The sequence below is a fragment of the Petromyzon marinus genome, chromosome 50, assembly GCF_048934315.1.
Source record: "Petromyzon marinus isolate PM22_M1 ecotype Great Lakes invasive population chromosome 50, UKy_Petmar_22M1.pri1.0, whole genome shotgun sequence".
Taxonomy (NCBI): domain Eukaryota; kingdom Metazoa; phylum Chordata; class Hyperoartia; order Petromyzontiformes; family Petromyzontidae; genus Petromyzon; species Petromyzon marinus.
In genome coordinates, this window is record NC_133716.1 from 2,220,686 (window position 1) to 2,241,562 (window position 20,877).

Below are 20,877 nucleotides of genomic sequence, written 5' to 3' on the forward strand. Positions count from 1 at the left end.
CTATCAAAACTGTGCAGTATACTGAAATAAAGTTCAACAATACCACCAGATATCGGTAGAAATCAACTCCTGCCGCCCGATACACAGGCGGACAACCACCGTTGACTTTCCCCTAAAGTGGTGATCACTTTATCTACCCCGGAGTGATGATGGGTTGAGGCAACCCACCCAACTGTGATATGAACTCGCAACCTTCCTATCGCTGAGCCACTTGGCCGGATTGTCATCTCACGAGGAGAAACGCGTGAATAGGGCCCGTCAATTATCATCCAGCAGTGCGGAAGGGATGACAACGGTGTCCTTGTGACGCCAGACCACGTGGTCACGACTGCAGTTGCCGCGCTTCGCCACATGGCGGCAGCACGTGGTCGAGGAACTCTTTCAGATTCGTATCCTGGTTTGTTTAAGGGGCCGTCCATAAATGAATGACGTCACGCGATTTTGGAGGATTTTTGACCCCCCCCCTAGTCACACGGCGTCACAAAAAGTCAGATGCCCCCCCTCAAATATGACGTCACAAAGCTCTGCCCCCCCCCTTTAAAAAAATAAAACATGCTTCAAATCGCTTTAAACTATTGCCATTGTAGTGCGTATTTAATGTGGCGCTGCACTCTGATGTTGTAGGAGAAAACATTTATTAAAAAGTATATTTAATTAAGTAGAACGTGTTGTCTATATTTATTTAAAGTTGCGCATTTTGATGTGACGTCACATTTCTCAACCACCCCCCCCCCGTCGTCACACATCGTCACAAATATCTGACCCCCCCCAGGTGCGTGACGTCATTTATGGACGGCCCCTAAGGCCCAGTGAGCTAGAAGCTTCTTTTTCACAATCGACTTTGCCACAAAGGAGAGCTCAACGAAAGAAGGCTTATCGTGTGGGAATTTTTATAGCTGACAAATAATCTAAACAAACATCAAGACGCGTAGGCGAAGAGTCGTCATCCAGCAGTGGAATTGACATTTTGACACCTAGTTTGGCCCGGCGCCTCAGATTCACGGTAATTTATTATCCGTGCAATTTTGTTCGGGGTCACGAATTGCTTTCCTCTCAAAATTTCCCGCGCTTTTCGCAGACGCGTGACGTCACCAGCAGCGTCTTTGCGCGACGAGCGCCGCGACGTCAACGCGCACACCGCATCTTCTGACGCGATGATGTCATCGCGCCATCGACGGCGGTGACGTCATCGAGCCGGTTCACCACCACGGTACCCGTGAGCATGGATCACTCTTTCGCAGGTAAAATTTACAACGAAGATACTCGAGCGCGTTTGGGATTGCCGTCGTTTTTTTGTGTTTTAATTACAGACCCGTCTAAAAAAACCGTCCGATTTACAGCGTCGTACCGAGGGGGTATTTTAAAGCAATTACAATTATTCTTAATCTGCGTGTCGCTTCCTCATCGGCCTGCGCGCTCAAAATGGCCTTCGCATGGGATGGAGAAGGCCGCATCCACAGCCGTGGTCTCAATCTACTGCTGGATGAAGCCCTAACATCCCCCCCCCCCACCAAACCATTCATATAGCTGCCAACCCGTAAGGTTTAGTCGTGCGCTTGTACAGGGAGATTGAGTTTTCAGCTCCATACGACGCACAGCCGTTGCAATGCGGGCGACCAAAACGTGTTGTTATATTCGTTTGCGTTTCTCCCTTTGTGGTGGGACTTTTGTAGGATGAACGTTGCGATGTATAAAGGGCACGGGGGTGACCAAGTAAGGTCTGAATTGGGTCTGTAATAAGGTCGGCACTGATAAGGGGTTGCCAGGCATGCGATCCACTGCTGGATGAAGGCCTGAACCTCCCGCCCTCACCCTCCCACCTCAACCCACGAATTGCATTGTGCGTGTGGTCTCGGCTTGTTGATTTTCGGATGCAGTCGATGGTTCGGCCGCCAGCGTCTTCGTAGAGGAGGCCCGTGTGTGGTGTGCGCTGTGCGGGTGGGTGTCTCGGGAGTGAGGTCTTCACAGTATTCTGGACATCCCCGTCGTTGTCGTTGTTGTTGCTGCTGCTGTTGCTGTAGTTGTTTCCACTCCGTTCGCCAGCAGCGTTCGTCCGGTTCTGGGTGAGATTCGAGGATGGTGATGATAGCTGCAGCAGCAGCTACGCGATCCCTCAAGGGGGCAATCGAGGCCGCCTCTTTGTAACCCAAGAATGTCAGTTTAACAACGTAGTAGTAGGCTTTCGCGAACAATGTCATCCATAATACAGAGTTTTTTGGGGGTTATATAAATGCGTCGATATGTGTCGTTAAACCCGACACAACCATTTGGTAAGGTTTGTCACAGTGGCGGCTGGTGACATTTCCACCATGTGTGCTGTTGTAAGTGACCTGAAAATTTGGTGATCTAATTCAGAAAAAACCTCGTCATGTTATTGGCCTTGCCGTGAAAGTGATATAACTGTCGGTAGGCATTTATACACAATATGAAACAACACAACTCTCAAATGCTGCCCCCCATGACCCTCAAGTTCACACTACACAAACCCCTTTAAATTTCGATTTAAAGCTTTCGTGACTGCAAGGATTCATCTTTGGGTCTTTCGGTAAAGTCACGTAGAATGAGAATAAAATAATAAAATAAAATAACACAATCAAATTCTCACGACGTTTCGGCCACAACACTAGTGGCCTTCTTCAGGTGAAAGGAACAAGCTACTCACTGCTATTTAAATGCTAAATTCGCCTGTTTGATTTGTACTAGGTGCCTCTGTGGATGTGTAGGCTTTGACTTTAACATAGCCATTTCTGTGACCAGTCACAAGTTAATCCCTCAGCTATTTCAATGCTAAATTCTCCTGTTTGATATGTAAACCCCTTTGTCAAGGTGCCTCACTTCTCTAAACCAGCTTAAAAGACGCTACGAATCTTAACAACGTTCATTGTAGCTCTGTCGTCCCGACAGGTTTGTTCCTTTCACCTGAAGAAGGCCACTTGTGTTGTGGCCGAAACGTCGTGAGAATTTTATTGTTATTTTATTTTGTTATTTTATTCTCATTCTACGTGACTTTACCGAAAGAACCAAAGAAGATAAACCCCTTTAACACTGCCAAAAGCCTAGAGCGTGTAGGCTGTGACCTGCTGTATTTGCAGAGTGCCACTTCGCGTTGTGACATCGTCATTACAGCCATCGGGCGACTTTTTGACCGCCCTGAATGGGCATCAAACGGCGTGGCGGAAAATGTGAAGCTAATCGCAGCGCTTCCTAATATGAACAACTTAAAATAGTATCTTCATTAGGGAATTCACGTTAAAAAAGAAAAAAATATATATTACAAAAAATAAGCAACATTTTTTTTTTTAGAAAAGTATTTTTTATTCGAAAATTTGTTCTCATCTCCAGTTGCTTGGTGGGGTGGCGGTCCAACGCCTCTACTGGACGAACCACGCCTGGTTTGTCTCGTAAACGGAACGTGCCAATTCGTTACAAGTACAGCACACCGGTGTGTTGGAGAGCAAATCCACAATATTTACAATCTCTGAGTACTGAGATTGTACAATCTGATTGTATTATGGACTCAAGAATGAATTTCTCTCCTCTTTGCGCCCTTTTTCAGTCAGTTAATTAAGCGCTCGTTTTAATTGTGCGTTCGGCCTTTTTGGGTTTTAAACAAGCACCCAAAAGACATTGCCCTGAGACTTTACGTAATTCCACTTTCAATGGTTTTGTTTGATTGTGAAGGTCATCCATATGAATGTCCATATACCGTACTGTACAGGTATATTGAAACTAATCTATTTTATTTTTACCTACGTGACTACCGAAAGAACCAAAGAGTATAATCCATTTTTTTTATTTTTATTAGGTAAGGCCCACCGTTTCTCAGTACCTGGTAAAATATAAATAGTTTTATAAAAAATAGTTTTTATTTTACCAGCTAATACTGGAGTTTTTGTGGTTTAATAAGCAGTGATTTGGCCAAAGCCAGTGTGGTAAGTTAAAATACAATCCACAAGGTTGAGTAGGCCTTGGACGATGGTTAGAGTGGTGTTTAGTTGAGTGTCATTGGTCTAGACGTGATAGTTTATGCTGCGGCTGTTATTGAAGCGACCAGTTGGAGAGTTGTAGCTGAAATATGAGAATGAGGAAAAAGGGAGTCGTGCGGTGCTGAATCTGTCTCGATTCCGCTGTGTCCATGGTGTGTACAAAGCTTAAGCGATTGCATTGTTTATATTGCTAGAGCTTTTCTAAGTAATCCAGAGAGGAGAGAGCATCTTATTCATATATTTAGATGTATTGTGTTTTATAGTTCGTGTTTTTTTTTGTTTAATTTTACTTTACACTGAAAAAAAACTTGAACACATACAAGTTGGATGCATTGTATAAGATGCGGACTGCAAGTTTAAATGTAGTTAATTGTTGGAAAAACATATGAATTTTCTGTTTTAAGTATTTTAACAGTTTATGTATCTTGGAGAGACTGGCTGGAATTTGACGCTACTAAAATATATTTCAGTTTAACACATAGGCTTTCGCGACCAATATTATCCATAATACAGGTTTTTTTTTTGGGGGGGGGAGGGATTAGACCTAAATTAGCATGTTCTGTTTACGTGACAAACCTTACTAATCGGCTGTGTCGGTTGGTGGCGGGTTTAACGACACATTTATATTTACGCGATCTAACCCTAAAACAACAAAACTTGTATTAAGAAAAAGATATTTTGTTCTAACTGGAATCCACAGAGATAATTCAATCGGACAGTTCGAACTTGGCATGACAATGTAGACAACCTTGTCTTCGCTTAACATGGCGGAACAACAGTCCCAAGATAACATAAATATGGTGAACCAACAGAATGGAATGCTGACATTGAAATATTGGGCAGATTAAACTGCTGACCAGCAGGTTATTTCATAAACTGCGGGCTTGCTTTGTAAAATTTTGGTTTTAAAATGTATTTCTATGCGAACATTTTTTGTAAATGTTTCCTTTGGTATTCTTGTGTCAAAGTCTATGATTTTAGAACAAGTTTGATATATTTATTATTCTCACACCCAGACCTCAAAATAGGAACATTTTATTTGAAAATAATCAAATTACTGGATGTAATCACTGGAAGTGATGAGGCTAAATGTATTTGTGTATTCGCTCATTAAATGTTTGCATATCAAACCTTGTATTTTATATAACTATCCCAGCTTGTAACATCCTCATGTTGCATAATGTCACATAGGTCCTTTGTGAATGTCGATTAAAAAGCACAATCCAATAAGTTTTTTATTCAGTTAATAATGTAACTCGGTTTTTACACCTTCGCATTTCCATGCAGGAATTGTTCTCTACCTTCCTTATAATCTTTTCAACTCTTCTCAGGCTCAGGCAGGTCAGGTCGCGAGTTCTACCATTCGGGCCGTGATGATTACGACAAGCACGGCCGAGGAAGCTCGGGGTCCGGACACCGATCATTCCAAGGTATGGATGTATATGTTCGGCTGTAGTCAGGTGGCCTTATTGCAAAGGGTACCAGGTAAAGGTGCAACCCCGCAATTGATTTATCACACAACTGCTGGTGGAAGGACCTCCACGGGAGGGATTTCTAGAGGGGATATTTACCAACACTTCCATGCCGGCCGAACATCTTGAGGGCTGGGATTACCCCCCTGCTTTACCCCACTACGTTTGACCTACCAATCTCATAACTGCGGTGGTCCCATTTATACTGCTGGGTAGACAGATTAAGAAATGTTCCCATTGTTTCAAATGCCGTGCCGGGAGATGTAATTGAACTGTGACCTCTGGATTGAAAGTCCGGTGTGCTCACCATTACACCATGGCATCGTCCCACAGTAAAGAATACTCAGTACAAAAACATAAAAAAACTCAAGGCCAATTATTACCCTGATAATTTACTTCATATCTCTGTCTGCTTATTGATGCTAATGATTTCCCTTTCTGATTCCCTGTTCAGGCGACATGCGACCCGCTGAAGGGGAAAGAGAGACGTACAAAACAGCTGCCAATCTTCTGGCCACAATAATAACGATGATAAAGGACAATCCAGTTACTGATCAAGGTGCGATGATGCATTTATGTTTGTGGTTACGTGTGTGTGAGAGAGGTGGCCAAGCAGCTCGGGGGTCAGAGCGTTGAGCTGGCACTGCTGACAGGCTGGGTTCAAATCCAGGCAGCTGTCTGTGATGAAACTGGCTCCTCAAGTGTACCGACTGGATGGTCTCAGCCCAGTTGTCAGTGATTGCACAAAAAACCCATCGGACTCAATTTGGTTCTGCACTTAATTTCCATAAATTCCAGCTCTGAGAATAAAAAATAACGGTTTGATTGTGACAAAGTTCCCTCTCATGCAGAGCGAGTGGGCACACGTTACCCTGTTCTGTGTGTGGACCAGGGATCACTGAAAGAGACCTCGCAGGTATCTCTGTGAAATCTGCTTCTGTGGACCATTGTCCAGTATTAAGGGGTTGCTCTGTTGTGACAGAGATCCGAAAAGATACTTTAATGGTTTGACACCGAGAGCACAATTGGGATAAAATGGGGGAAATGTGTTTTTAATTGTGTATGAGTATCTGCACACAGGGTGCGGTGTACAGCCCAGTGTCTGATCGTGTTTATGTGATGGGTTTGTTTTCTGCCCAGAGCTGCTGGATAATGCTGTGATGTTGGCAATGATTTATAGGGGTGGAAGGAATCGAGTCATGTTGGTTTTCTGTATTCTGATTTCAGTGAATGGCGCATGGTACCTGGTGAGGATAACCATGTGATGTGAAATTGTTGTATATGCAACCTTGACATTGTGATCTCGATTATGCTTATGCAGTAATGTTTAAGTAACACCTTTGATATGAAAATATATTTTGCTGTCGCACATGACATTAGTATAGTTGTACCATGTGAGTATATTTGTACTTCATTACTCATATTATTTTTAGATTTGTTTGACCACAAAATTGCTAACGTAAAACATGTAATAGAATCAAATTGGGTCATAATTCCCAGTTGCTGTTACTTGGTTCAAGACTTTAATTTCCATTGAACTCTACTGAGTTTTAGTCGGTGATATTCTGCATGTTAACTTCATGAAGACAATTGATAGTTTTCTGATGTCTGCATATGTATATATGTATATATACATTTACAATGTTTTACGTTGATGAGTGGCACAACAAAACTCTTCACGATGCATGTTGAAACATGGTTTCAAGTAAGCACATTTGTGTGCTTGTCCCTAGAACCATTTGCACAATGCGTTGTTAGGGTTCCAATATTTATGTTGGTTGATTGTTACATTGCATTAAAGCAGTCTGTTTTCCTTCCGCATCTCATTTAGGTCAAGGGTATGCTCATGAGCGATCCGCCAAAAGTGGGTAAGTCCTTGACCATCCCTATCACCGGAAGCTTTATACTAACATGACATTTTATTGAAATTTCGCCAGAATGCCTCTTTAGGAAAATACTGCAGACCATAGCTATCCTGTTTCATCGTTGCCATCCCTTTCTACGGTAGAATGTTTTCTTTTCCATTATTACATTAACAAATGCATTTAAATGGTCAAATCGCACTGCAGACCATATCTAACACATGGTACTCAAACATTGCTCAATTCTTTTGTCGAGCTTGTTGTACTTCTATGCTGAAATCAGTGGAGCACATTTTTTTAGCGGTAGTAGGGGTGGCTCACAAAACAATTACACCCACGAGTATCATTGTTGAGATTCGACCTCGCTCCTGCTTAGATTTCCAGACAATATTGGCTCGTAATGCTCACAATGTGAACGTTATTGAAAAACACCTTCGATTTTTTTTTTATCAAACCATAAAGTTTCAGTGAAAGCGGCACATCTAGAATACGTCCAGTGTTTTGGGGTGTCACGGGTCATTACATTTTATTCTGTGCATGTCTTAAAGAAACACGATCAAAAGTTGAAGGGCTTTACTTCTCGAATGAGCATTGACGTGGCGCTCATCGCCTGTTAGCAGCCCTGAGCCGGTGGTGAAAATTCCACATTCCTGTGGTGGGAGCAAGTATAACTCGAGGACAACCAAAATCGACTTTCTCACAAAGTGGTACCCACTTTATATATATTGGAGGGATGATGGGCTTAGTCGATCCCCAATCAAGATTTGAACTCTCAAACCTCTGATTGTGAGACACTCTACTACGGCTCTACATTGTGGCAATATAAAATCTTTACACTTAATCTCACAGTAAATAACACATTTGTTTCTTTGTAAGTAAACTAGATATTGTTAAATATTACATATTAAGTGTGATTTATAAATCTCCCTTAGCCCTACACTCAGTGTCAGTTTGTAGGTAAAAGTTCACGTTTTTGTGAAGATAATACCACCTTGATTTTCACAGAAGACAGCATTGGGATGTCACAGACTTTGCTAATCATGTTAGACCTCTTGAAGAAGACGTGCCATGGTAGCCTGCAGTGAAACATTTGTCATCAGAACTCTGGCAAAGTTAGTATACCAAGTCTCTACCAGTAATAGATCCTACTGATGCCGGTTATCAAGTCCTGCATTAAATGGGAAATGTACCCTTATGAGGAAGGCGCTATGTACAGGTACATCCGCTTTCAAATCTGCTGTTGGACGAAGGCCTTCCTGCACCGTGCGTATTGTGGAGATATTTTAACATACATTACCATGCTAGTCAGTGTGAGTTGGTGGAGGCTCAAGTACAAAACCACTTCAGATTTTTTTCTCTCTGCTGTCTACCACATAGCCTGTTGTGTATGGAGGTCACTCATCCAAGAAATGTCCCGGCTCAAGCCTGCTTCTGAGACATCGTTGGGTCTGGTACATTCTGGGTGATTTGGCCTTTCGGCTCCGCTACGAATCAATCCGTTGTTCATGTGCGGCCCTGTGCGGGGCTGTACTGAATGAACCCGGCATCTGTTGCCTGCAGCTGTGTGTGTGTGCACGTTCGTCAATGCGTGCGGCAGACAGAACACGTGATAGTGGCCTCTTTCCCTGCTGGCAAGCGTACAGCTTGACAACTTTTAGCCACAGCTGCAGGTAACCACAGACGGTGATGTCCCCACTTCACTCGAAGCGTTCCGCAAAAATGGAACTGCAGAGCGCCCCATGACGAATGCGTAAAAACTGGTTCCGCATACGGCTCGCTTGGAGCAGCCGATAGCAAGACATCTACGTGCTCCCTGTTGCAGGCCACGTTAGCGGATGTGACATCACGGTGGCCTGTTCACGGTGGACAGACCATCGAGTTGCCCACCGAGTGTCCTCGTACCCCTGGTGCTCAGGGGCCAGTCAAACCCACGCCGTGGGCCCCGTTGTGGCCCGTGGGCTGTAGGTTGCACCATGTTTCACTCCCATGTGTTGACGGTTCCCCCGTTGGGCCGTCTTACCGCAATTCTCCCGTGAAGATTCAATGCATTTGCAATGCAAACATTACTTCAAGGAGTTCACCGTGATGTGAACTGGCAGCTGAATAAGCCAGTGATGAGCGCCGAACCCAGAGTCAAGTTTGCATGGATTGATTCCTGCAGCTGTCTGGTTATTTTGGCGTCTCTTTACCAAAGCCCACCATCTACGATGAAGTAGATGTTAAAGATCCTTTAGCTTGACTCCTTCACAAGAGTTGTTTACTGGGTTTCCGCATACCCCTGGGCCAGTCCATGTATGCCGGTGTCATATCCCATGTCTGAAAATTGGAAGCTACTTTTCATTAAGCAGCCATCCAAGCTCGTACAAAACACACTTTTCCCACTAATTGAATTTTTCTTCATAGTTTTGGCTTATTTAGAGTTCCTTTAGAACATATAAATTACACATTTCTTAGTTGACTTGAATTGTAGAAGGTTCCATTTTCAGTGATAGCTATGTACTAATGAGTCATTCTTGAGCTTATTGAGTTTGTTAGGGCTCCCAGGATATTGCAGTTCCTGTGACATGAAATCGTGAAATTAAGGATTTCTTTTTTATAAGTGTGAAAGTTGCAGAGCCAAATGCAAGCGCTGCTCCATTGCACTCTGACTGGGTGTGTGCAGCACTCGCAGGCTCCATGAGGTTTGAGCAGCCCCCAGAGAGGTGCAGGACACGGAGCATAGATCATCACACTGCTCCGGTCTCCATCCACCCGCCCCCTCTTCATTCGTACATGTTTCTGTGTGACACGACTTGTGATTTCCAGGTACAACTATCGCGAGTCGTATAACTCCGCACCACCCACGGGCTCCAAACAGAGCGTAGGCTACAACGAGCCCTTCAGTCGTCCGGGTGGATTGGCAGGAGGCCCTGATCGCTATGACTACAATGAGCCCCCCAGGGGCCAACAACACGGCCCCCAGGGCTATGGAGGTGGCTATGATGATCGCTGGGGCAGCGGGAAGGAGTTTTCCGAGCCTGGCATCATGTCCAATAAGCACGGCAACAGAGGTTACGCAGAACATGCTGCATTCAAGGCACCCGCAGATATGCGAGGCTTTTATGGTCGTGGCCGCACCTCCCGTAACTTTCACGGGCAGGTTGGCAGGCCAGGCTTCAACAGCCGTGAGGGCCGCCAGCCGACAGACCACGGGGGAGCACCCTACGGGTCGGGCTTCCGTGGCTACGGTACCAAACCAGGCCAGAGGGGCAGGCCCTTTGATAGGGCTGGCAGAGACTCCACGGATCGCAGGGACCGTGGGCGTGGGGGCACGCCGGCCTGGAGGGTCGCCGCGGATTTCAGGGAGAAGAAGGTGGTGCCCTTGTTGGGGCTGACCACTTCACGGAAGAAGAAGGCTGGCGGCCGAGGCGAAAGCGGCGGTGGCGGCAGCGGTGGCAGCGGCGGTGGCGCCGGTGCCGGTGGCGCGCCCAGCACAAGTCAGAAGCCTCAAAAGCCGACAGGCTCAGCAGGAGCTGGCACGGGCTCTGTAAGTAGAAGCCCCCCAACTCCTTAACCCTGTCGTCGAGCTCCTTTGAATGGTCACTCACATCCCCTAATTGGGGAGGATGTCATACCGTTTCTTCAGTGAGGTCAATTAACCGTTTCCCTTCCACAAAGGCTAGATATGCCTGTTTTAATTTCATATGAATTATTAGGTTCCACTAGGCAATACTCCACATAATAGTTCTCTCATATCAGTAATTGCCATTTTTTTCATGTATGAACCTATTTCATTGTCTGCCGTTCAAGTAGATGTGGAGAAATATGGAAAATGTGAGAAGGTAATGTAATGTGGTTTGCAGATCGTCTGCACAATGTTGGATTTAAACGTCACGGCTATTACGCTTGTCAGAATCCAAATCTTTATTTCGACTGGAGGAATCCGATAAGCTATGAAGCTCTTTTTGACACATGTCCAGGAGGATTGCTTGTTTACCCAGGAAAGCCTCACTGAGTCTCAAGAGTACTTTTTAGGAGGGTCCTGGTAAGTTTTCGCAGTAGAAGGGGGCAATGTAGCTGTGTAATCGCAATTGAGTAATTTTCAGGTACTTTTTCAAGATTGGAATGTGTTGGCCAATTCCAGTCAAATTGCATGTGTTTTTTTTTATCTATGGGAGGAAAACAGAGAATGTAGCAGAAACCCATGCAGAACAGGGGTATAATGTTCGTAGATATGTTTGAACTTTTCGCACAGTACGTAGCCAACCGTGCTCGTCGGAAACTCTGCGTAGAAAGGTGCCCGAGTCAGAAATGAAAATGAAATCCACGCCCTTCTTGCTGTGAGGCACAAGCGTTACCACCGCGCCACCCTGCCGCCAACAATTGCTCGTTGCTTGTGACCACATGCTGTCTCCCACGCCCACCTGATTTTACATTCTGGCCAGATAATGTCGCTCTGCGAATTGTAACGAATTGCACGGTTCAGCAAGAGTTGTGAAGATACATGGATGAGAGATGCCGGAGGGGGGGGGGGAGGGGCAGGAGTGGTGGTGTCCTTGAGTGCGCACGCGCGCTCGTGTGGATGTTTGATGGACACGTTTATGCACGGGCGTAGGAGAAGTTGAGGGTGACGGACAAGCCAGCGGCCACCAGCGAAGCGACGGGCGCAATTAAGAGGAAGTTGTCACCTTCTCCGGGACCATCTGGCAAGAAAGCCAGCAATGAGGAGTCGGGCGGTATCGGCGAGCCCGGTAAGAGTTTGGATGGAGCGAGCCCATGGAGGTTCGTGAAGATGTTACGTGCAATCTTGAAATTGATTTGTGATTGGATTGGGAGCCATTGTACAAGGACCAGAGTTTTGTGAGATGTGATGTCACCGTTATAAGGGTGCATATTTAATCTGAGGATTAAATTAGTTTTTATTACCAGAATAAACACTTCAGCTCATGTTAAAGGTTTTATGTTAATGTTTTACAGAAGTGTATTAAATATACTTCAAATGTAGTTCTTTGATAGCGTATTTTGGGGTCGTTGTCTGATACAAGGTGATGTCACAGTATTAGTTATTTAGTACAATTGCAATATAATTTGTTGATAAAATGTAAATCCCCACTGAGGCTAGAGATTTCCATTCATGAGTATGAAGCCAAACTAGGTTTTCCCCTTTTTGCCGGCAATAAAACAGGTGTTAAGATGTTAAAACACCGAACTGAAACCTTTTACAAGGAATCATGTCTGCATTAACCACAATACTTGTGGTGAGAAACCAAACAAAAAACATACTCTGATAATATATGCATTGTCCTTGAAACTGATTGGTCCACACCAGAGACAGCTTTCTTTGGAGTCTCGTCTGAAATGCTGTTAGACCAGAGGACGCCTTGTGGCGAGGCTCCAAAGAAAGCTGTCTCGTGTGGACCAATCAGTTTCAAAGACGATGCATATATTATCTGAGTGTTTTTGTTTGCATTCTGACCACAAGTGTGGTTAATGCAGACATTATTCCTTGTAAAAGGTTTCAGTTTGGTGTTTTAACATCTTAACATCTGCTTTGTTGCCAGAAAAAAGGGGAAAACTTATTCTCATATTTTGATACTGGCAAAGGAGGTCCCATGATGTATGAAGCCAATTTCTTTGTTGGTGTTTTTGCGCCTCCAAGTGATTAGGAATAGCAACAAAATTGCCATTTATATCGTGTTTAAATGCCTCAGCAATTCAAAGTGCTTTGCATCTGATCTCAAGCAATGGAAGGGTACCCCCATTGGCAGCTGTCCCTATGAGACAAAGTGTACCAGCACCGGCCTGCAAGCGGGCATTAGTCTGCCAGTAGGGGGCCATGCTCGCTGTGTGGGTTGCCTATTGATTCATTTGTGGGTATTTTTTTCTAATTTGGACCATGATGCCATTTTGAATGATGTCACCGGGATCCTTTAATGGCCACTGTAAAGGAGATGGTGTACATTTCTGGTGAATACATCTGCAGTATTAACCCGATTCCGGCCACGAACCTCAGCAACAAGTGGCAAATGCGTTTACTGCTGGGTCATGATAAAATCCTCATGCCGCAGCACAACTTTAAACCCCACAATAGTAGCAGCATGTCAGGTATCTTTGCTTTCTAGGATCTGTCTCCTAAGTAATCCACCAAGTTTCTGGGTCAGACATGCTGTGTGCACCATCACAACTGTTTGGGTGTAGGCTTTTTTCCCAAGCCTTGAAGATCATACCTCCAACTAACAAATATGTGCATCTTGCTTTGCAGAAACGAAAAAGGTCAGACTTCCTGCACATAGGTGAGTGTATTTTAAAGCTGCTTCAGGTGTTCGTCTTTTATACAGGGTGACTGTACAGAGCCACGGATGATCCCGTTTAGCCAATTGCCCGGCTATTTTACAAGAGACATCTATGTTGACAAGCACGGCAGCAGCAAAACAAAGGCAAACATCATTATTTCAGAGAACAAATACATAATCCTTCAGGTTTATTGCATAACTAACAAACGAGGTATTTAACGGTCATCAATGAAATGCCGCAAATATAATATTACGAGCACCGCAAAAGGATGGCGAATATGTACGTTTAATCATTTAGTATTTATGTTTAAGAAATTTGAATGATTTAGTATGTTAGGTCAAAGTTTTCAGTCATTTAGTTTAATATTGAATGTTATGCGTCTCGTGACGTCATAACCCCCCCCCTTCTCACAACCTACACCCCAAACTGGTTGTCATGTCCGTACTCCTCTCTCCTACAGCCCAGTGTCTCTGAGGTCATCAGCTCCACCCCTCCACCTCAGCCCAATCAACCCCTCCACCACACATCACCCCCACCTCCTCAGCTAGCCAAGCGTTTTTTTCTTCTTTTCCTTTATGTACTGGTGTGTTCCAGACAACAAACCTATTGTCATCGAGATTGTGTGGACATTTTGCATTGCGCTTTTTTTCTCAACAACACCCTCTGTTAAAACGTACTATGGTACCATACTTGAACATTTCTCATAAAGAGCTACCACACTGATGTTGAGATAAAACGCTTAAAGAATATTTTAATTATCTGCCACCTCAGGTGTTATCAAATAATACTTTTGTGGCTGAATGGCTCACGGATCAAAAGCTTTTATTGAATAAATAAAGGCCTGACTGAAGAAATAATCATACCATTAAATTTAATAATAAATAGGTGGCTTAAAATGACAGTCATGCCATGTGTGGTGCCATTGGCTTAACTGTTGTCATGTGTGTCTGTGTCTCCCCTGCTGCGATTCCTCGCATTTGTGCACCTTCTGGCAGTGCTCAGTTCTCGTGCCCGCTGTGTCGCTTCCGCACAAAATACGACAGCGAGATGGAGCTGCACATGCAGAGCAAGTTTCACATGGAGTCTCTGAGGCACCTTCAAGAGGGTTACCTGGATGACCCCCACATCTCCAAGACCATTAATGTGAGGCACGGAGCTCCCTCCGGGTGCACTCAAAACAGTGTTAATGTCATTGGCATTCTTTAGTAGAGTCTTCGTCTAGTCCGGGGGTTGGAAACCTGCGGCACCCAAAGCCGCTTGTGGCTCTTTTAAGGATCGCTTCGTGACGTTATTTATCAAAGGACCACCGTCTCGTGTTCGCTACATGCACTGTGGCTCTTGAAATATTGAGGTATTTTTTTTACCGATTTCGAAATAAAATGGCTCCTATTATTTTGGAAGCCGACCACTGGTCTAGTCCAGTGGTCCGGCCTGATAACTCAGCGGTAGAGCGAGCCTCTCACAATCAGAAGGTTGCGAGTTAAAATCCTGGTTAGGGATTGACTTGGCCCATCATCGCTCTGGGGTTCCATAAACTTACTACCACTTTGTTCAGTGGTTATGCTATGGATAGATTTGCCTCCCCCCACAGGAATGTAGAATTTCTGCCGCTGGCTCAGGACCATTAACAGGAGATGAGTACCGCCTATGCTTATCTCAGCCGCAAATAATTTAGACTTTAGTGGATCGTAATCTCTCTGGGCCCAACAGAAGCATTGTGGACCCTCAAAACATGTTTACGAACCGCCATGCACCAAACCGTAGACTTTCAAATAAAATATATATATAAATCGTACAATCTGCGACAAGTCTTTCTGCGGCCTTGTGGGCCACCAGTGGTCCACGGACCAAAGGTTGGGAACCACTGGCTGAGTTGACGACAACCTGTCGAATTAAAGTTCAGTCTTCATCTGTGGATTTCATGAATCAAACTCTTAGTCAAAAGAGGTCGCCCCCCACCTCTTACAATATCAGACCAGCCAATAACTCGGTAAAAAAAAAATATGCTAGCCTTTTGCCCGTCCAAGGACGGGTGTATTGCAGTAAATCTGAAACTTGCAAACGAAAAGCCGACCGCGACCTGATATTCATTGCATCAATTCGTGTGCAATTTGTAAAGCCATGGTGACAGACTTATTGCATTTAAAGGTTATCATCATGACGTCCTTTTACTTCTATGTCTCAATAGCGTTACGGAGATCACGTGACGTGAGGGTTCTGCCTTTGTAGTGAGGGTTATATGTTGACGCTGAGGAGGGGGGAGGAGGCGCCTCGCCCTCCCATGTGGAGTGACATCACCCGCTAATTATTACTAGAAGGGGGGGGTGTCCATTTGGAGGATGTCACATCCTCATGATTATTAATGGAGGGCGGGTCCATGTGGAGGACTAACCTGTTCATGATTATAATGAGGGGGGGCTGGTCGACGTGGAGTGACGTCACGCGCGTTACACACTGACATTCGTATTGTATCATAACGCAGCAACCGTCATTTCCACCACTGTTTTCTCAGGAGTTCATCGAGCTGCGATACCAGAAACGTAAGGCTTCAAATCAGATGTTAAGTGACCACTCGGACAAAGTCGTGCCCAGCAAAGCCAACGGAGGTTCGTAGTCAGTGTAATGTTGGTGTGTCCTTAATTACATGAGTGGATTTTACTGTACCTTGTTTATAATTTGGGTTGTTTTTGAATGACCTCTGAAATTAAAGATATTGACTTGTATAAACACACGCTCGAAATGAATAAATGCTCACTGGTTGATTGGAAACATCGTAAGATGTAGAGGACTGCACAGTTTAGGCAAATTGTTGGCACCGGCTCACTGCCTGGCTGTTGCCTACCCACTTGCCTATGGGTCCTCAGCGATTGTGGTATACAATTTGCACGGATAAAGCGTCATATAGGTGATGCCGATGAGCCATTTTTGTGCCAATGTCTCAAGGACCAAGTTGGGACTGCTTGCTTACGTGTGTCCACAGACGACGCGATATTGGACGACAGCATGGAATCCATGGAGGTTGTTCGCTGCTACGCCTGTAATACCAATATATTTAACGTTACATGGGTAATTAGGAAACACATGGATTCTGAAGAACATCAATTTAATAGAAAGGTACGGTCATTCCCTTTATGTCTGTTGAATTTCTTTCATACCGTACGTAGCGAACCGTGCTGTCCATTTTTCTGCAGATGCAAACGTTCTTGTTTTGCGCTCCCTTAAGAGTTGTGAATGGATTAAATTTTGATTTAAAGCTTTCGTGACTGCAGTAATTCATATTCTTAGTTCTTTCGGTAAAGTCACGTTGAAGGGAAACAACAAAATAATAAAATATATATAAAACAATAAAAATTCTCACGACGTTTCGACCATAACACAAACGGTCGTCTTCATGTGTTATGGTCGAAACGTCGTGAGAATTTTTATTGTTTTATATATATTTTATTATTTTGTTGTTTCCCTTCAACGTGACTTTACCGAAAGAACTAAGAATTGTGAATGGATTGTTTTGTTCGGTAGCCTTTTTAGAATTGATTCTCCATCGCAAAAGTCATAGAACCTAGAATCGAATCAAGTTCCGTTTTTACTGACTTTTGAACTGATTGGCACGCGCGAATGTGGAAGCGGCACCGCTGTGCTCGTCTTGATTGATCAAGAACCAGCCAATGTTGGGCACCAAAGCGATAGGGCCTCATCAGTCGCTGCATGGTTCAACAGATCCAAAAATGCGCACACACAGGGCTGGACTTGTATTATTATTATTGTTGTTAAACATTTTAATGTGTGTTGCAAATATTTTTTTTTCATACTGTAATTTTTTTTAACATGCTAATATCGATAACACTCTCAAAAATGAAATTGAAAACCCAGGTCCTCGAACACGTATATTTCTCTTCTTGGTTCTTTCGGTAAAGTCACGTAGAAGGGAAATAATAAAATAATAAAAATACAACATAATATTTTTATTATGTTTCTTTCGGTAAAGTCACGTAGAAGGGAAATAATAAAATAATAAAAATACACCATTATATTTTATTGTGTTTTATTTTTATTATTTTATTATTTCCCTTCGAGGTGACTTTACCGAAAGAACCAAGAAGATGAATCCCTGCAGTCACGAAAGCTTTAAATCGAAACGTATATTTCTGTTGTCTGTTTTTCTAGGCCTTCAGTAATGATCGGAAGAACAGTGTCCTCATAATTTTCAAGAGTATCCTGCACAATCAATGCAACTTTAAAATACTCAAAACCTTGAATGAGGTAGGTATCTATTTGTGTTGAGGATACCCATTGTATAAATGCTATTTTGTGTTATTTGCATAAAAGGGTCGTTGCTTGTAATTAGTATGCTAGCAATGTTTGTGTTTTGTCATTAACATTGTTGCTGCTATGATCTTTATGACCCCCTGGGGACCATTTGTCAACCCGAAGCAAAATTAATGGACCACTATGCAGTAAAACATCTGGTGTTTTGTGAATACAATTTAAATTGTGCTGTTGGCATCATGTCATGAAAAGATAACATTTCCAAATGGAACTAACATCTCAGACCTCATTCTCAGGTCCTTTTAATGCCACAAGGAACAACATTCCGTAGAAATGATCATCCTAAATTGTAATTGCGTTATAGATTTGTTTTCCCTCTTGTGTTTCCGGTTGTATTCTGTCTCTGTGAAAAGAAATTCCAAAAAGAGGAGACTTCAGCAGGGGAGAGCTCCTCTTCAACGTCTGAAGAGAAAGTAAAAAAGATTACGACTGCAGATGACAAGACCACTGTTGACAATACCACCGTGGAGAAAAACGCCACCTTGAAGAAGACCGTCCTCAAAACGAGCGGCACGGAAGCCAGCGCTACGAAGGGGCAAATTTCCAAGGGGACATTAAAACCCAGAGCCAAGGTTGTACAGACTGGGAAGGTAGTGGTGAAGAAGGCAAATGTTTTGGCCACAGAGAAAGCAAAAGACAAGTTCCCGGCTGAAGACATCGATGTCAAGACCAGCAATACGAAGCAGAGCTCAGGATCAAAGAGGACAACCCTTCAAGTCGGAGAGGATCTTAGCAAACGGGAAGAAGACAAAAGGAATAATGCAGAGCTTGAGCTGGAAAAGGCAGAGGAGGAGCAATATGAGGTTGTTGAGCCAGATGAGGCAGAGAATGAAGAGGCTTTGAAGAATGAATGCTTTGTGGTAGAGGAAGGGCTTCTCCTGAAGGCCAAGGAGAGTGATTTTCTGCTCCAAGATGAAGAGCAGCTTCTTGAGATGTGTGAGGAAGATGAGGCTTTTGAGGTGTGCGAGGAAGATGAGGCTCCAGAAGAAGGCGACCCCGATAGCCTGGACGATGACACTTACTTGGAAGTTGACGCGTTGGCTGACGATCACGACGCATCATTCGGCGACAAGCAGAGCATGGGCGATAATGGGGAGAAAGAGTCGAAGAACGAAGCCGACGACGATGTCATCATAATAGAATATGATGGAGATGCTGCCCTGCCAGCGAGCGTGGTCCCCACCGATATGAGCGGTAATGGAAGCGAAAAGCCATTAAAATGCCCCCCTGTAGCAGCGGATGCTACCACAACCACTGCACCCGCTCCGTGCACTCAGACGCCAAGGGATGCACTGCCACCACCTACTATCAAAGCAGCGGCCAGAAAACCGGTTAAAGGAGTCACCAGGGTGGCTGGAGGAGCCGGAAAAGCAGGAACAGCTGCAAAAACAAGTGCCAAACGGCCTGCAGGAAATGCAGTAAAAAGTGTTAGGGTTAAGGCGATTAAACAGGCAGTTAGAGTAAGCAAGGTGGTGGTTACTAAGTTCCTACCGGCAGTGAAGAAAGAAGCAGTGAAGAAGCCATTGGTTAAGACAATCGGGGTGTTTGAGGAAACCATTCTGCCATCCGAAGAGGCTGCTGGAGAAATGGCTGAAGCCGGCAAGATGTTGAATACAGCGAGCCAGGAGGAACATGCAAGCAAGCCGGCTGCGGAAGCCATGGCTTGTGAGGAGGCCGATGAAGTTGTGGGCTCGGAAACGCCGCTCGAAGCAGAGTCGTCGAAGCAGGACGAGAGGAGCACGGCAATGGCGCTGCCTGAGGTTGTGGTGATGGAGGGCATTCTTCACCCGGCAAGAAGGGAAGGGGAAGCATTGCCCGCGTCGGTCAGGGGCCGCGGGGCACGGGGTCGATGCAAGCGAGGCAAGCGGAAGGCCGTGTAGAATTTGGAGGCAACAGTGACGTGCGGTGTGCCCCTTTGTGTAAGCGCTAAGAGTTAAACCAGTGTCAATTTACAATAGCAAGTAGGTATTATTTGTATTGATTTTATTTTTAGTGATATTTCTTGACATTCTAATTCAGGACCGTTTTTCTCAAGTAAAAGCCAATTCTTGTCATACTAGCCTTTTGCCCGTCCAAGGACGGGTGTATTGCAGTAAATCTCAAATTTGCAAGCGGAAATCAGACCGCGATGTGATATTCATTGCATCAGATTCGTGTGCAATTTGTAAGGGCGTGGTGACAGACCTATTCCATTTTAAGGTTATAATCCCAAATTCATCATGACCTTTTTACTTTGATGTCTCAACAGCGTTACGGAGATCGCGTGACGTGAGGATTCTGCTTTTGTAGTGAGGGTTGTGAGTTGACGCTGAGGAGGGGGGAGGAGGCGCCTCGGCCCCCCATGTGGAGTGACGTCAGCCGCTAATTATTATTAATGGAGAGGGGGGGGGGGTCCATTTGGAGGACGTCACCTTATGATTATTAATGAGGGGGGGGGCTGGTGGGTGTGGAGTGACGTCATGAGCGTTAAGGACATTCCTGGGTTATAGTAGGTATATGATGAGCCCCACCACTTAATAAAATCTTGGATGCATTATTTGTAGTGTTGCATTTTATACTTATTTGTGGGATATAAAGCAAGTTCACTTGTCAAACAGTAGTTGGTGGGTGCCGAACTGCATTCATGTTTCTTATGTGTTAAATTGCCTCTCCTGATTTTAGTTGTTTATGGTTTAAAATAACTTTCATTACTTTGAGACTTCTATATTTATGTATATATTTGGTGGGGATAAGCCTCAAGAATTGCTGTCGGTGACAGTTTTTATTTGCAGTACATTGTAATTCAGAGGCAGTTGATTAATCGATTAATTTTTTTATTGTCTACTTTTTTTGGTCATTTGAAAAGTTACCTTTGTATCCTGTCTTCTGAAGGTAGGAAACCCCCTGCAAGCCATGCCCAGCGTGATGTAGCCAGGAGCGGAGCCAGGATTTTGACTTTGGGGGGGCTGACTTCAATAT

At 44.3% G+C, this 20,877-nt stretch overlaps 1 protein-coding gene across 2 annotated transcripts; it reads left to right on the top strand.

Moving 5' to 3' along the window:
* The first annotated feature begins 1,124 nt into the window (after window positions 1-1,124).
* LOC116953255 (uncharacterized) lies at window positions 1,125-20,455 on the top strand. Of its 2 annotated transcripts, none has more exons than XM_032973301.2 (12): window positions 1,125-1,241; window positions 5,318-5,416; window positions 5,913-6,017; window positions 7,290-7,326; window positions 10,126-10,846; window positions 11,915-12,050; window positions 13,562-13,592; window positions 14,589-14,736; window positions 16,106-16,199; window positions 16,574-16,707; window positions 17,758-17,853; window positions 18,273-20,455. In XM_032973301.2, exons 1-12 carry the CDS (start codon window positions 1,223-1,225, stop codon window positions 19,797-19,799), a joined length of 3,147 nt encoding a protein of 1,048 aa, XP_032829192.2. In that variant the 5' UTR covers window positions 1,125-1,222; the 3' UTR covers window positions 19,800-20,455. The 2 variants fall into 2 exon arrangements, with proteins under 2 accessions (XP_032829192.2, XP_075930863.1); XM_076074748.1 differs by lacking the exon at window positions 1,125-1,241 and adding an exon at window positions 1,301-1,938.
* Window positions 20,456-20,877: the final 422 nt, after the last annotated feature.